Below are 16,695 nucleotides of genomic sequence, written 5' to 3' on the forward strand. Positions count from 1 at the left end.
TTGCTTGATGGCATTTGGTGTTCAATCAGGTGAGGTTTGTTGGAGAACAAGATACAATAGCTTGATGCCTAACTTGGATGTTAAAAGCATGAGTTGTAGGATGGTTATGGTGTTAATCTTATAGGTTATGGATTTGTCATTTTTTGTTAATAATATGTGATTGAAAGATGATATTTTGGTTATGTGTAAGGCATATGTTAGGTCGTTATCTATTTTGGCAATGAAATGAAATGTATTTGGTGTTGATTCATGTTTGTGATGGTACATTGAGGCATGTTATTGTGCATTTTGAATAGATCTAAAGATTGGTTAAGTGCATACTTATGGCATATGTGAAAATTTGGTTTTGTAACTTGCATAATAAGGTACCTAATTACATACATGGGCTAACACACGGTCGTGTGCCACACACGGCCATGTGACACGGTCGTGTGCTCTTTATAGATTGGGAGGTTTTGGTTAAACATAGTTTTAGTTTGTCACACGGGTTGGCCATACGCCTATGTGGCACTATAGATTTGGTCAATGGATTTTTCACACGGTCTCAATCTCTCACATGGCCTAACTACACAGCCGTGTGATTATTTGTAAGATTTTGCATTTAGGTCCACACGGCTTCAGTGAGTTTCACAACTGTGTGAGTCCAGCTTACACGATTGCATATTGTAACACGGCTTAGAAACACGGCCATGTAACCCTATTTTGTGATTTTTTTCTCTATTTGTTTAAAAGTTTGCAATTTAGTCTTTATTTATACTCGGGTCAACATAAGAGCTTTCGTAAGCTCGATTAAGACTCGAAATTGTTGTAAATCATGTTAAATACGAATTATGAATTGTTTCGTTGATTTATTGAATGTTAAAGTTATAAATTTATGTGATTTTCTCTGTTAACTATTGTAACATTCTGTAGCTCGGGTCCGATGATAGGACTGAGTGAGGAGTGTTACAGTAAGCCTCTTCTTATATGTCTAGAAGTAAGTTTTGTTATTACCACCTGTAAGCCCCTTCACGCGTTTGGAAGTAGAATTTTATTATTGCCTTTCGTAAGCCTGGTAAGAAAGCTGCTACATCTTAGTGCCCTTCTCATTTCCTACTCCATCGTCATGCATTTACATTTGATGAAAACCATCTCTGCTCATTGTAATCCCTTAAATGTTCTGAGATTTGTCTTTTTTGGCTCTCGATCGTTGAAAGCCTCTTAAAAGCGATTATAGTTGGCTTATTACTCATTGTTTTCATCTTATTGTTGGCGTAAAAGACCTACCCCTTGCCCCTCTGCGACGAAGACTTGTTAGTCCTTCCCCCTCTCTTATAAGTCTGACAATTTTTCGATTGAAGAATGTGAAAATGATGAACAGAAGAAAATTTTGAAATAGCTAGAAAATTGAACAATAATCTTAAGAAAAAAATGAAATGACAAAGTAGTCTCGGACATAATAGAAGATCAATTTATAGACTTCTTAGTTATCCCTCATAAAGGTTTCATTTTAGGACTTGAGGTCATGACTAATAACATCTGGCCACTTAAACAATGTCAGATGCTCATCGTCATGATCATTATTTCCCAAAAGAATGTTGCATTTATGAAAATTGTCCGATGGTGCCTCATTTTCTTTGGCAAGATAAGCCTTTAAGAGACTCTCGGAGCATGTGTCGCAAAAGGCCATTTTATGTCCTCCCGCTCGATTGGGGGGCTATTATTATACCCTTCCACCAAAAAGACACGCGTCAAGTCTAAAAGGCATCGTTGACTTTGCATTGACCCTCTGAGCACAACCACTCGACCCACTTCAAATGAAACCTACCACCCATGTTCATAGGAGAATATTATCCTAATGTGAACAAATTTCCAAGACAATAAGGAGTCTAGTTAAGCTTAGTTACCTCATACTGACAGAATCCCATAATACGTGCCCATGATTATCCATTACACATTTAACGGGATTAAACACGGATCTAGCCTATATCATACAAGTGGATAAGAGGAATTTTTCCTATAAATACCCTAGCAAATTTTGGGCAAGAGATCGACCCTTTTTTATACCCTAGAGTTACTTTGAGCATTTATCTTTTCAATCAACCTACCTTCTTGTCCTTGTTTCGGTTCGATCCACCTTGTCTTCCTCCTTTATCATACTTTGTGTCAACAAATTCATACGTAGCGAGACTTAAATCCAAGTAAATTTGGATTGAAAACCCACACATAAATTTTTTTAAAAAAACTCGAATATAAGATCTCAAAATTCATTTAGTCTAATTAATGAGTGTTGAATGCAATGGTAAGATAAATTACATTCCCGAAAAGAGAACACAAATTTAAACATTTGAAATAATATTATTAGAAGGGTTAACTACGAATCTGGAATATAAACAATAAAATCAACATCAATAATACCAAACAATTTGTTTAAATCTAACGTTACCATTAAACCAAAGCCTGATTAACATAAAAATCTTAATAGTTAAATTAGAAGAAAATCAAAAAACGCAGCAGCTTAGGCCTATAGACTTGTACACTTATAATTTCCAATGAAATTAGAAAAACTTTTTCCAATATGGTTGTACTTGGTTTGCTTAGTGGGTATTGAAGGGCACTTTAAATTTAATACATTAAATATATATTTAATATTGTCTTAAAATAAAGTTTATTTAATAAATTAGCACACACGTAAAAATCAGCTAAGCACTTTGATTAGTGGAATTGTGGAGGCGTTAGTTAAGAAACGTGGGGGTGGCAGCGGCAGAGTGAATGCATTCACGTTTTATTATATCGCCGAAAACAAAATTTGGACCGTTGGATCTGATTGGAAATACGCTTCTCTTGGCCGATTTTAAGCCGCCTCTAATCCAAGGGCGAGCCGCTTTAATGGAAACGCATGGGCCCCACCACATGACGGTACTAGGCTTAAGTCTTAACCCTTTCGCTTCTATTTTCCGCTCAATCGATTCACAAAACCATAAATTAATTTCAATCGTAATGTTACTACAAATCCTATTTTACGTTCCATTATTATTAGAAATTTTAATATAAATGTGTGTTTAGAAATAATATAAATTAATAATCAGGTAAATAATTTTAAATTAACTAATAACAACAAATGAAATATGTATAATTTAAAATAAAAAACAGATTAAATTATTTATTATTGTATTGTCATTAATCCTGAGTCGGTGTTGAGTTAACTTGTGACACCAACTCAATCAAATACATTATTAATATATACAATTGATGGAAGTAATAAAATTAAATGCATAAAAAAATCAAAGTCAAGCTTTAACTGAGTGGTAAATTAAATGTTTTTCTAATGCAATTGATTCGAGTTCAAATACTTCCATATGCATATATTTATCGGTTTTTAAATAAAAAATTAAAGTACCTTCAAATAGTAAACTTATTTTAATTATGAAAGAACATTTTCATAATTTTTCTAATCGAGTTGGTGACCCGAATGAGGTGACACCAACTCAACCGAGCTTAAATAATATTATAAATTATTATTTAAATATATAACTTGAATTCAAATCAATTTAGGTTTTATAAAATAAATAATTATTATTCTTTTAATCCAATCCAATTTAATTTATATTTCTATATTTTTATTATAATATAAAATAAATTGTATTTATAAAATAGTTTTGTACAAAATTTCAACTCATATCCTCTTCTTACCGTCAAATAGGAGCGAAGCCATAAAATCTTTTAAGAGATTTGGAATTGAATTATAAAATTTTTCGAAATTAAAATGTATTTTTATATATTAATTTATAATTTCATCATTTTGAAGGAATTAAATAAAATTCTTTCATATGTTTGAAAGATTAAAGTGCAATTTTATTATTTTTAAAATGATTAAATTAAATATTTTGATTTAGAAGGGTTAAAATCTTTGTTAGCCTTTGGTGTTGCTTTTGACCTTAGACATATTTAAATATGCTTATCTTCACCGGATATCAATTGAACTAAAAAAAATATTTCTATATTTTTATATAAAATAAGAGTTAAGATTTTAATTCTGTGTTAAATAAGTGGGGGCATGGAAGGGTAAATTTGGGAACGTATACATATAAAAATTAAAAAGACTAAAAGGAGAAGCTCTTTTCCGGCCCCAAAAGTCTTAATTATCGTTATTTTTCCGCCTAATGATTTACACGCTTTCTTCTTCTGCTTCTTTTGTCACTTTATCCCTTTCAAAGTTGATTGGATAATTTAGAAGCCTTGGAGGAGGGACAAAGTGGCCTAGTAATTGTATTTAATTAAAGCCAAAACAGAAGATGTTAAAAGATTTCATTTTATGGGTAGTCTTCTATCAACTCAATGTTTTGGGATACAATAAACATAAAATGGAAGGTAGAAGTATATTGGTAATGAATTGATGTAAAGCATATACAAATTACAAAATTCATTTTCTAAATTTAATTTGCAAATCCCAACCCCAATCTCAATATAAACATGTGCAAGAGTAAGTTAGCTTATATATGTAGGATCACCAATCTCAATAATATCACTAATTAGGGCTCAACAAAATTCTATTTTTAATAACAATATAATTTAGATATTCATTAGCTTTTTCTTTTTTTCTTTTTATGTAAATTTCCATGATAATTAGCACAAATAAAAGAACACACATATTATATTGATTTCATAATTTGATTTTCTCATATACTATGCATCATAAAAATCTTATCTTTTCTTTCACTTGTTTCAATCCCTACAAATAATACTTTTTCAATTAAAATTGAAATAAAACCATGAAAATCATCCTTCATTATCAAAGCATGCAAGTGGAAATTTTTATACACTCTTTGCTAAATGGTTGTGAATGAATAAAATTCATCAACAATTTTTTAAGTAATATAAAATTATTTATTTACCTTAACTTTATATATTCCTGTTAGGATAATTACTATTATCGGTCCAAAGTTCGAATAGATTTGGGTCGAATTGTAATAAGCTTATAGGATTGGCTCACAAGCTAGGTTCACAAGATCCGGTCGCAGGACAGACTCACAAGTCGAGCTCGCTTTCCCGGCGGGGTTACCCATACAATTCGGGCTCACATAAGATCTTATGAATACGTGTTTAATCTAGAATAAGATGCATGTCTATATGCATGAGCCCTACTTAACTAGTACGTCATGTCAATGTATAATATTCATTTTATATAAATATACATATACAGAAACAAGAAAAAACACTCAACAATTTCAATAATAAAAGAAGAAGAATTTCTTTTCCTTTCATGGCTCTTTTGACTTTTTTTAATTCGAAAAAGAAAAGAAAACCTACAAATGGTAGGAGTTAATCGATTTTAATATATTATTAAATAATAAAGGAAATTATGTAATTAAGAGAATATTTTTATTTATTTACATTTCTATTAATGCATTTGTAATTAAACAATAATTTAAAAAATAAATAAGTCTAGAATATGATAGAAAATGATGGAATTAGGGAAGGAACATGATGATGAAAGAAAACAGTGTAAGAAATTAAAAGAAGATGAGAGAATAATATATTAACAAATACATTGAGAAAAAAACAATGAAAAAGGGCTGTCTACATATGAACAGCTCAATAATACCCTCTCACTCGCCAATGACCTGCGCTATTCTTTCATTTCAATAGCCTTTTCCGGCTCTCTATCGCCCCCCTCCCATAGCTCTAGAGATTATTCCTTTCTTCTTTCTTTCTCAAACATTTATTATTTTCTCATAATACATATAAAAAATCATCCTTCTTTTATACTCTTATCTTTGTCTTATATAATCTCAGGGTGCTAGAGCAACAAAAATACGACCATATATCAAAGGGGAAAAAAAAAGAGATTCAAGGGATAATACGATGACCAAGTTACCTTCTTTGTTTCTGGTTTTGACTTTGGTTTCTGTTTTTGTTTGTGGGTTTGGAAAAAGGATACCAATTCTGTCATTTGATGAAGGGTATAGTCAGTTGTTTGGAGATGATAATCTAGTTCTCCATAGAGATGGTAAAGCTGTTCACTTGTCTTTGAATGAGAGAACAGGTTTGTTTGTTTATTTATTTTCTTTTTGCTGGTCTCTGGTTTTGATATATTTGGGGTTCCTTTTTCCTTGTTGTTTTAAGTAAAAAGGAAGTGTTTTTATTTTTTGTGTTTGGCTTTGTTTATGGCGTAAAAAACAGGGTCTGGATTTGTGTCTCAAGACCTTTACTTGCATGGTTACTTCAGTGCCTCAATAAAGTTACCTGCTGATTATACTGCTGGAGTTGTGGTTGCTTTCTATGTGAGTTAATCTCTATTCAAGATTAATCTATTTTTTTCCTTTTTATCTTACAATTATTTTTGTTAGAAGGTTTCTTAACAGGCTTATTAGAAGCTTAATCATATGGTTGCTGCTAAAAAAGTAAAAACTCCTTTTTTTTTTATTAAAATTTTGAAGTATTGATACTGGGATGAATTTGCCACTGCTGTCTTCACTATCTTCAACGGTTCATCTTGAAAACTGTATTTTGTTTTAACGTTTTACCCTTTTCAAGTTTTTTTAAAAAAAAAATTCATATTTTTGTTTAGGAATCTGATCCAAACCCAGATGGTAAAACTTGTTAAAGTTTCCTCTTTATTTTTGCTACCAATTATTTTTAAAGATAAACAAGAACAATTGATTAAAATTAATACCAGATAGTTTTACCTTTAATATGTGTAAGAATCCCCTCATTTTTTTTTCTGAGTGCAGATGTCAAATGGTGATATGTTCGAGAAGAACCACGATGAAATAGATTTTGAGTTCTTGGGTAACATCAGAGGCAAAGATTGGAGGATTCAGACCAATATTTACGGCAATGGAAGCACCAGTGTTGGCAGAGAAGAAAGATACAATCTTTGGTTCGACCCTGCTGATGATTTCCATCAGTACACTATTCTCTGGACTGATTCTCAAATCATGTAAGCATAAAGAATCCCCTCCCTTTTCCATTTTCCTTTATTCCTTAGTCTCTGCTTCAACCACAGCCTTTTCAACTGTTGAATTTTTGTATGATTTAAGTGTTCGACTTGCCTTGTTGAAGAGTTTGATGTTGATATATAGGGTGGGGTTTTCTTATCTTTGAAGGTTTATATGTTGTACAATTTGTATCCCCTGTTTTATCCAACATCTATGGTGATGAGTTTAATGTTGTGTCTTTTTTATGGTTATCATTGTTTTTGGTTGCAGATTTTATATAGACAACATCCCCATTAGAGAGTTTAAAAGAACGGCTGCAATGGGTGGGGACTTTCCCTCTAAGCCGATGTCGTTGTATGCTACAATATGGGATGGGTCTGATTGGGCTACTAATGGTGGCAAATATAGAGTCAATTACAAATACGCTCCTTACGTAGCCGAATTTTCCGACCTGATCCTCCACGGCTGCGCAGTGGATCCCATTGAATTTTCGTCGAAGAAGTGTGACACCACCTCTCAAAGTTTGGAACTTTCTGCCACTATCACCCCATCACAAAGAAGCAAAATGGATAGCTTTAGGAGGAAGCACATGACATATTCTTACTGCTATGACCAGACCAGATACAAAGTTCCACCTGTAGAGTGTGTGATCAATCCCCGTGAAGCCGAAAGACTGAAAAGGTTCGATCCAGTCACGTTTGGAGGCAGGCGTCACCATGGGAAGCGACACCACCGCAGCAGAGCAAGCCGGTCCGAAGCTGATACCATCTAAAAAATAATAGACCATTGGTAGATTTGATTTCATTACATGTTGGGGCATTATTTCCTCTCGGTTTGATTTATAAAATAGTTGGGGGTCAGTTTTGTGTATAGAGAGAGAGGAGGAGCAGGAGAGCAACAAATATTTATCTCAAAGAAGGTGATAGAGTTGTTTCTTATCATAATATATGTTTGATGATGTGGGTGTGTGATGTGTATAGTTCCATTTTTATCATTGATGTTTGTCTCTCTGGCTTTTTACAAAGATTGAATTTGGTGATGACTGTTATCCAATAAGCACTTGAGCATAGAATATGGAGTTCTTACATAATTATCTCATCAAAGCCATCTTTGGTCTCATTTTGTGTTGTTTATGTGTATGTGAAAGCAGAGAGATCAGAGGAAATATTGTCAAAAGGGTAGTTGGAATCCAATGTGAGATGGATGTGACAAGTGGTGGGGGAGTCTCAGGGCTTGCAAATGGCTTTGTAGAGTGAAAATAATATGTGATGTGGATTCTGCAAAATAGAGGCAAAGGAATTTCAAAGTTGAATGTTCAAAGTTATGGCTTTGAGGGTCTTATCAGAGGCCAGCAATTAGGGTAGTTGGGACTTCATTTATTCTTTTGCTTTTTATTTCTTCGTTCAAATATGTTTGTTGGATAACTTTTTTTCCCTAGGAATAGGAATATGGTAGTTAGGCGAAAATTAAGAAAAGGGGTTTTATTATCATTCAACAACCACTTAAAACAATTTATCTCATTAATCATGATTTAATTTTAAAGAAAACTCACCAAGGGCTAAGGCTGATGGAAGGAGGAGTGAGTTTAGCGTAAATTTTCGTTTTTATCATTAAACTATTCGAATGTTTTTATTTAAGTCATTGAACTATTCAAAAAATTTCATTTAGATCAATGAACAAATTATAATTGTTTTAGTTAAGTGATCAAAACGTAATTTAATAAGTATAGTATAGCCGGTAAATTCATTAGAGGCAATCAAAAATTGGTGAAGGCAACAGAAAGTGTGGTGGAGTATAAGGAACCTTTTTGTCTAATCACACGTTATAACACTAAATTTTAGAACAACATTAAGTCATCAATTTACTGTTTTGTTTCTTAGAGATTGGACAATGAAAGATTGCTTCATTTTCTAAAAGCAAAAAAGAAAAAGAAAAAGAAAAGGTTTGGCACAAAATTATGTGAGAAAATTCTCCAAATTTATTATAAGAAAGCACAATCAGAATGTTAATCCAATCAGCTTTTCTAACAACCAAATCCCCCTTTTATATATATTATTTTTTATTCTATCTTTTTACAAATCTTAGGGGACTGTGTCATTAGTAATTTATGAATAATATATGAAATTCAAATTGGTTTGGGCTTAGACTTACTTTGGAAAGACTTCATTGTAGTAGCAATAGTTATTCATGGGTCAAGTTTAGAACTCATAGTAAGTTTGGCCGGTTTGAAAACTTTGTTTTAAAAATATTTTTAATATTAATATAATGAAAATGATTTTAATGATATTGGGGTTAATTAAGGTGGTGGTTCACACATAGTAAGTCGTGTGAAGAACCACTAAAAATAAAAGTTTAAGACAAAAAAAAGCTGGAAGAGAGTTGTCGAGTAATGTTCCGTGTTACAAGTAGAGGGGTATTTCTATCTTCTACCTCAAGTCATTTTGCTCAAGTGTTGGGAAAATGTATCGTTAGGTATGAGTTTCATCCATCAAGCAATCTATTTCATAAGTGAAGAGGGTATAGTAGCAAGTGGTCAATTAGAAATATTATTGGAGTCGATGTGCCACTAAGAACTCTTCTCTTTTAAATTTAGCCTATTCCTTTTAAAATTGTCCTAAATTTCTATATAAAAAAAGGGTTACATTGTTTGTAATTGTTTTGTTAGTCTTGTCCTTGAGTTTTAATTTTCCTCATACTAAATGTAGTAGTCTATGGGCGAAAATTTTAAAATCACCAACTAAATAATGATGTTAAGATTGTTGAATGTATGTTTAATAATTAAGGATTCAACATGATTAATGGCAAAACATGAATATTAATTAAAATAATATATTTTAAATATGACTAATAAAATAATTATGAATGTAATAGGAATAAGTTTATTGGGTTTGATAGAACAAATTAATTATAAGAAAGTTTAATTATTAAAGTAGTAATCTCATTTTCTTATAATAATAAGTAGGGAGAGCATAAGTTGTTTCGGTTTTAGGGTTAAATAGCTATATGATCTATTTATTTGGTTATATTGGTCGATTATTGGTTATTGAATTTCATAATGGAATCGATTGACTTAACTGATTCAATTATTTTTAATTATTTAAAACATATTTATATTTTATAATATATAAGTTGGTAAAATATTTTTATATTTTCATTAGTTTAAATATATTTTATAATACATTTATTTGAAGTTGATTAACCGACTTAATGGATCGAACCGATTGATATTATGTCGATTTATATGATATAAGTTGATCAATTTGATTTTTGTATATGATGGTTGGTTAAGTTAAATAAATTAAAAAATTGATCGAATTAATTGTTTGGATATTCTTAAGTACAATGATCTTTAATTTAGTAAACATATTTGAGTGATAAATGTAGTTGCATCTTAACGTGTTATGTTTGATAATACAATTGCAATTACATAACTAATTAATTAAAAAAATAAAAAATTCAAAAGTTATAATGAATAGTTCCCCACGAAATTGTTTAAATTCTCAACTCTCTAATTAGACTATTAGAACAAGTAATTAGGTACTTCCACTGCATTCAATTTAATGATGCTCATTAATAACTGTTGAGGAGAGATTAACTCTTTCGAAGAAGTCTTCTAAGTATCGTCTTTGGAGATATTGATTTAGTTTTTCAACAATGAAAAGTATCGTCCCCGAGGGAGAGTTTTGTTTCTCACTCCATGGAGAGCCATGTTCGGTTCACAAAGGGGAGCACTTCAACCCCAACAATTGACCTACATAGTATAGGTCAGGGGTTCGAATCTCACCAAAGATGAAACGCTCACGTCACCTCTTGGTGGGTGGTCATATGTCCACGTACGGTTGAAGCGTTCCTCTCCATGAACTGGACACGGCTCTCCCCTCCCCAGAGAATAATACCTTCCATTATTAAAGAATCGGATTGTCGTCCTTGGAGACGATTCTCCTAAAAAAAAAGCTAATCCCTCCTAAATAATCATAATGATTACTCCAACATAATTACAACAATTTAGTAAGTAGTAAAAAAACATGTTGATTTTGCAAGTATTTACTCTTCGGAGTTGAAATTGGTGAAGACTTAAAATATTTTGCAAGTAATCTACGAACAAAACTGATATAACTTGTATTTTTATATTTATATTTAGAGTTTCTTATTTTTAATTTTGAAAAAATGATGTTTTAATGAAAAATTCGAATACTGAAATACTTGGCTTTTATAAGAAACATTTTTAATTATATTTTGGGATTTGTACGGCCAATTCTGAACTGGAATTGTAAAGAGAATACATAGTCATCCAAAAGCAGTCACGTAAATCATTTGGAAAGCTACAGTTCACAATCCTTTTAAAGCAGCATTCACCCAAGTACTAGGTTTGAAGGGTATATTTGGTTGGTCCAAATGCATAAATGATGAATCTCCAATGTACTCTCCCATACCCATATTTGACATTTACTACTCAACCCATTATGTGCTGAATTAACTACCAGATTCAGCTGCCTCTTTTCTCTCTATCAGTTTGACGAAATTAAGAACAATTGTTTTGCCTTCCCAAGTTATGATACTCTCCGGATGGAACTGTACGCCCTACAGTTTTCGATCAATGTGTTAATTTCATCACCATAAACTTGCTACTCTAATTCAGACAAAGTTATATAGATGAGTCGAGTGAATTAAATGCATGGTTTTAGAAGGCAGAAACAAGGAAGGCGCAAAAAACCAGCAGCACTTCTCTTTTGTTGATGGTAACGTATAGTTACTGCAATTTTTCGAGCTAGGAGTGCAATTAATTTAGGTGAAGAAATCAGTTCTAACATAGCAACGAAATCATTGAACCAATGTGTTCCGAGTAAAAAGCGATGGTAGTTCTACCTGAACATGCTTATAGACTTTGTGCCGAGCAGCCATAATCAGTCCATCTTCTGTCCAAGCAGTAACCTCGAGTGCTTCCCCGGGAAAACTGTCCTTTTCAATCACAAGGCTGTGATATCTTCCTGCATTGAAGGGGCTGGAAAATGCATAATAATAGAAAGAATTACCAATAATTTGAGGTGAAATTAATGAAAATAAAATGGGAATTTTTTTAACATACAATGCAATATAACACATGCTAAGCACAAGGTAGTAGGATATAGGAAAATGGAAATACATAGTATTTCCTAGAAGTTGAAACTTGTTACGAGAAAGTGATGTTATGGAACCACTAGAGGTACAGAAAGATAGCTTAAGAAACAAATATGATCAAGTTGATAGTTTGACTACAGATAAAACATAATTGAAGCACAGTCGAAGAATTTTAAATCGAGAATCACGTTGGAAGAAGTAATGCATACTTTGACAATCCAGCCAACAACCCATCTTCCCCCTTCTCATCATGATACACGACAGAACTTTTGCCATGCACGACACCGTAGGGAGATCGGACTATCTTTCCTGCATTTTCAATGAAGTCAAAGATCACTTTAAAATCCCACCAGCAAGCAGCTAATCTTCCATGATTTTCATAAACAAATAAAAATAAATGTCAATTTAGCATTCTTAGCATAAATATTGTGTTGTGTAGAAACATTATTAGCATAAACAACAGTTGCTTAAGGTATCCTAGAATGCTCACCTCCAAAAGCCTCACCGATGCACTGCAAACCCATACAAACACCAAACAAAGGTACAATAGGTCCAAGTTCCAAAACTGTTTGCAATGATATTCCAGAATCTTGGGGTGTTCCTATATGAAGGATAGAATACAAAGTATACATCAAATGCTTAAATATGAAAATTCTCATGTTTAATTTATTTATAGTTTGAAAAAAACATATAACAAACTATTACCTGGACCAGGAGAGATAAGCACTCCCCTAGGATTTTTCCTACAAATATACCAGAAAAGTGTCGTTATTGAATCAAATATTTCGAGATTATATGTTAACAAGTAATCATTCACCACTCAAGTAGCCATCATGTTAAATGAGTGGATTATAAAAACACATTGCAGCAGTAAGAAGCTTAGTTCTTACATTTTTAACTCTTCTACTGTCAACTCATCATTTCGATAAACCTCAAAATGACATCCAAGCTCTCCCACATACTACAAAATTATAGGTAAACTCTTGAGGATATTCAACATGATGAAGAAACAACATTTCAAGTACTAAAAATTCTGTAATGTAAATTCTATTATTCATTTCGTAAGGTGATGATAAAAACGAAGAGTAGACCTTCTTAAAAGGAGAAAGACAAGAATCAAGCAGGGACGGTCCCCACATTGGTGTGGTCAAATATAATTCTATTCCCTAATACTGTCGGTTTCTCAACATTTTTTCTTACCATAAAAAAAAGGGAAGATAAAGTCATTTTTTATTGCAATTGTGGCAATCTCTGACCAGAGACTTTGCACTTGCTGTTGAGTACTGAATTTCATTGGTCAAGACCATCAAATTGGACCTCCATTATAAAGGATACCGAATTCTAATCACCACAGCATAGGTAACTTTCAACACAACACATCATTTTTCTGGTTGATACCCACAAACCATATTTGCCTTCAATTGACAATTAGCCATAACAAAATTACAACGTTACTATACCATATACATGCATGTATACATACAAACAAACAAACATATATGATATATTATAAGGAAAAAACATATCTAATGAAGTACTTTCTTCCTATTATAGTCAATTTAATTGGGTTTCTTAACTTTAATAAAATTATCAAGTCTTCCCTATATTCTCACGCATAGTGAAAACTGGAAACAAGTAACTCTATATTGTTTTCGTAAAGATTTGTAGGCAATCAACAGCGTTTCAGAATCAAGGGAAACTCAGAGAAGACGCAAGATTAGACAGAGAGAAGGAAACAAAATTTTGAAGATGCAATTAAACCTGGCAAAGATTGTAGGTGAAACTATCATAATTGTCAATGACGATAATGGGATTCTTGCTGATTTTCTTGTCTTCCGGAATTGAAGATGTTGAATCCGCTACAGCCGATGCGAATGAGAGTTTTCCCACAACCCCACTTCTCTTGATTGGCAAAAAACAAACACCTGCAAAGCAAACCAGAAAAAGAACGTCCCTGTGATAATCTGTACGAGAGAGAGAGAGAGAGAGGGAGAGAGAGAGAGAGACTTGATGAAGGAGAGAGCTTGGAGAGGTGAGACAGAGACGGGTTTTGAAGGGATTTAGCAGAAAGTGAAGGTTTTGGATGAACCAGAGATAAGTGAGTAATAAAATTAGCCGCCATTTTTCCAGTAATGAGTGAGAGTATTAGAATGTGGGAAGGGCAGTTCAGGTTCACCGTTTCTCGGAGAATCAGACTTAGAATGATTCAAGTAGTGAGAATTTTGTTTATATAGGAACATCTTTTCAATGTTCAGTGTTGAGATCCAGAAATGGAAATATGTAGTGTAATTTGGACAATTCTTTTTAGGATGGGTGAATTGTATTCTCTTCATTCGTTGTTTCTATGGATTATGGAAGGAAATCTGAATTCTTATTGGGAAATCTAAAATATGATTTGCCTGGAGCCAGCCTGTTGCTACTTTTATTTATGGATTAAGGATCAAATTCAACCTTTTTTTTTTTAATTTTGTTTATTTTATTATTGCAATCTAATATTTATACATCAGAATAAGTAATATGTAGAATTAATTATTTTGTTAGTCACACCTGCTTTTAACAATAAAACAATAAAAATAGATAGCATTGTTAACAAAATGACCAGTTTATGTTTTAATCTAATGTAGGCAGACTAATTTATCTATTTCTTGAGCATAGAAAACAAAATGTAATCCAAATCTTAATATAAAAGTCATTTAAAATAATTATAGGTGTCGAAACCATTTTTATTTTTTTTAAAAACCAAAAAATTAGTCTTCGATAAAAATTGGAAAAATTGAGAGTCGCCACCAATCTTTTATTAAGGTGTGATTGGGTCACCTAAAAACGACTTTGGTCTACGAATTTTAGAAAAACGGGTCCGAGAATCGGTTACGTATGAGGAAGGATTAGCACCCTCATTACGCCCAAAAATTGGTATCTAGTTAATTAATTAATGTCTTAATGTCGAAAATTTGAAAAATATAATCCTTAGCAAAAACTCTTAAATATTACGTATTAAGACCCTTATCATTTCAGAGAAAGAAAAAGCCACACCCAATGCGTTAGGGCACGACATTCTAATTTCCTCAAAAAAAATGAATTAGGCCAGAATACTCGTATAATAAAAATTTAAAAGAATATCCATTTATTCAAGATTTAAGAAATCGCGGCCCAATACGTTATGGCATAATTCCTCCAAAATCCCAAACTCGGAGTATTTCCTTTATTATTTTTTAGAAAAAATTTTCATTTCGAGAAATCAATGCGTCACATCCAATACGTTAGGACACAACGTGTTGAATTCCCAATAATGAGTTCTTATTTTTGATTAAAGAGAAATGCTTGATTGTTAGATTTAACGAAGAAAATCGGAACCCAATACGTTCGGGCTCAATTTCCTTGAAAATCCTAAATACGAGCATTATCTCAATTTGAAAATTTTCTATTTTTAAATTTGAGTAAAAGATGATGTAACGTTATATTATACGTACAAATGCTATAATAATAAATACAACAATAATAAATACATCAATGGCATAAAAATAATATAAACAAATAAATAGACGAAAAATAAAAAACAATAATCCATGACATGCAAAACATTAAATGTAAACAAAATTATACAACGAATGAGGAAAACAAACAAAATAAATAAAGATCAAGACATATAATATACACATGGAAATTATGAAGATTAAAATATACATATAATTTACAAATAAATTTTTGGTTATAGAACTTATATATATATATACAATACATAATATATTTATGAAAATAAAGAAAATATATAAACATATATATATATATATATATTATAAAATAGGTGTTTAAAAAATATATATTTGAGCATTAAAAACTAAATAATAAATAAATAAATATGTATATATATAAATAAAAATTATTTGTTTTTAAAAAAATTATATATGCGTGGGCACATCTATAAGTAATAAGTGTATACATATAGATTATAAAAAAATTACATATGAATAAAAATAAAATAAAATAATTATATTATACTACAAAGATAAATATGCGTATGTAAAAAAAATATTTTAAAAAAATAATTAAATATGAAAAATAAAAAAAACTAATTAATAAAAAAAATAAAGAAAATGAAAAAGGACTAATTTGAACTGTAAATAAAATTTCTGAGGCAAATCTGTAAATAAATGGAGACTGAAGGACCAAATTGAACGCGCGTATTACACGGAGGGACCGGAAGGGAAATTTTCCCTACTTCCCTAAACCGCGTCGTCCAATCAGGATCGAATTGAATTTTAAAATGAATAAAAGGGTAAATTTAAAAATTAAAAAAAACTTAATTGTAAAGATATTAAAAGGCGGAGGGGCTAAAAGTGTAATTTACCCCTCCACATAAAAACACGCGGATCCTGGGTCCGGGTCGGGTCGACATGCGGATCCCACCCTTCCAAACGGTGCCGTTTTCAGTAGGCTATATAAGCCAAAACTTAATTTAAAAATTTTCATTTTTCCTTCTTTTAAAAAAACTTCAGAAAAGGGTTTCAAAAATGCTTTCCTCTTCCTTGTCCTCCGGCTAGGGCCCAGTTATCGGACGGTCACCGGCCACCGCGCCAGCCGCAGATCTCCGGCGCCGGCACCACCGTTCGCGGTGGCCGGAAAGGTGAAAATACCCTCATGGACTCTTTAGACTCCC

General features: G+C 31.9%; 2 protein-coding genes across 3 annotated transcripts; one reads left to right on the forward strand and one right to left on the reverse strand.

The window, feature by feature from the left end:
• Positions 1–5,548: 5,548 nt before the first annotated feature.
• Positions 5,549–7,976, forward strand: LOC105794327 (probable xyloglucan endotransglucosylase/hydrolase protein 28). The gene is made up of 4 exons (XM_012623458.2): positions 5,549–6,025; positions 6,163–6,263; positions 6,714–6,922; positions 7,191–7,976. The coding sequence occupies exons 1-4, from the start codon at positions 5,845–5,847 to the stop codon at positions 7,690–7,692; spliced, it is 993 nt and encodes a 330-aa protein (XP_012478912.1). The 5' UTR covers positions 5,549–5,844; the 3' UTR covers positions 7,693–7,976.
• A 3,186-nt stretch (positions 7,977–11,162) lies between these two features.
• Positions 11,163–14,419, reverse strand: LOC105794328 (anthranilate synthase beta subunit 2, chloroplastic). 2 transcript variants are annotated; one of them, XM_052628382.1, is made up of 8 exons: positions 14,215–14,419; positions 13,800–13,963; positions 12,929–12,999; positions 12,744–12,781; positions 12,529–12,639; positions 12,248–12,347; positions 11,787–11,922; positions 11,163–11,501 (listed from the first exon to the last, which is right to left on the reverse strand). In XM_052628382.1, the coding sequence occupies exons 1-8, from the start codon at positions 14,369–14,371 to the stop codon at positions 11,394–11,396; spliced, it is 885 nt and encodes a 294-aa protein (XP_052484342.1). In that variant the 5' UTR covers positions 14,372–14,419; the 3' UTR covers positions 11,163–11,393. The 2 variants fall into 2 exon arrangements, with proteins under 2 accessions (XP_052484342.1, XP_012478914.1); XM_012623460.2 differs by having other exon boundaries at positions 14,046–14,418.
• Positions 14,420–16,695: the final 2,276 nt, after the last annotated feature.

Source organism: Gossypium raimondii, chromosome 3, assembly GCF_025698545.1.
Source record: "Gossypium raimondii isolate GPD5lz chromosome 3, ASM2569854v1, whole genome shotgun sequence".
Classification (NCBI taxonomy): Eukaryota; Viridiplantae; Streptophyta; class Magnoliopsida; order Malvales; family Malvaceae; genus Gossypium; species Gossypium raimondii.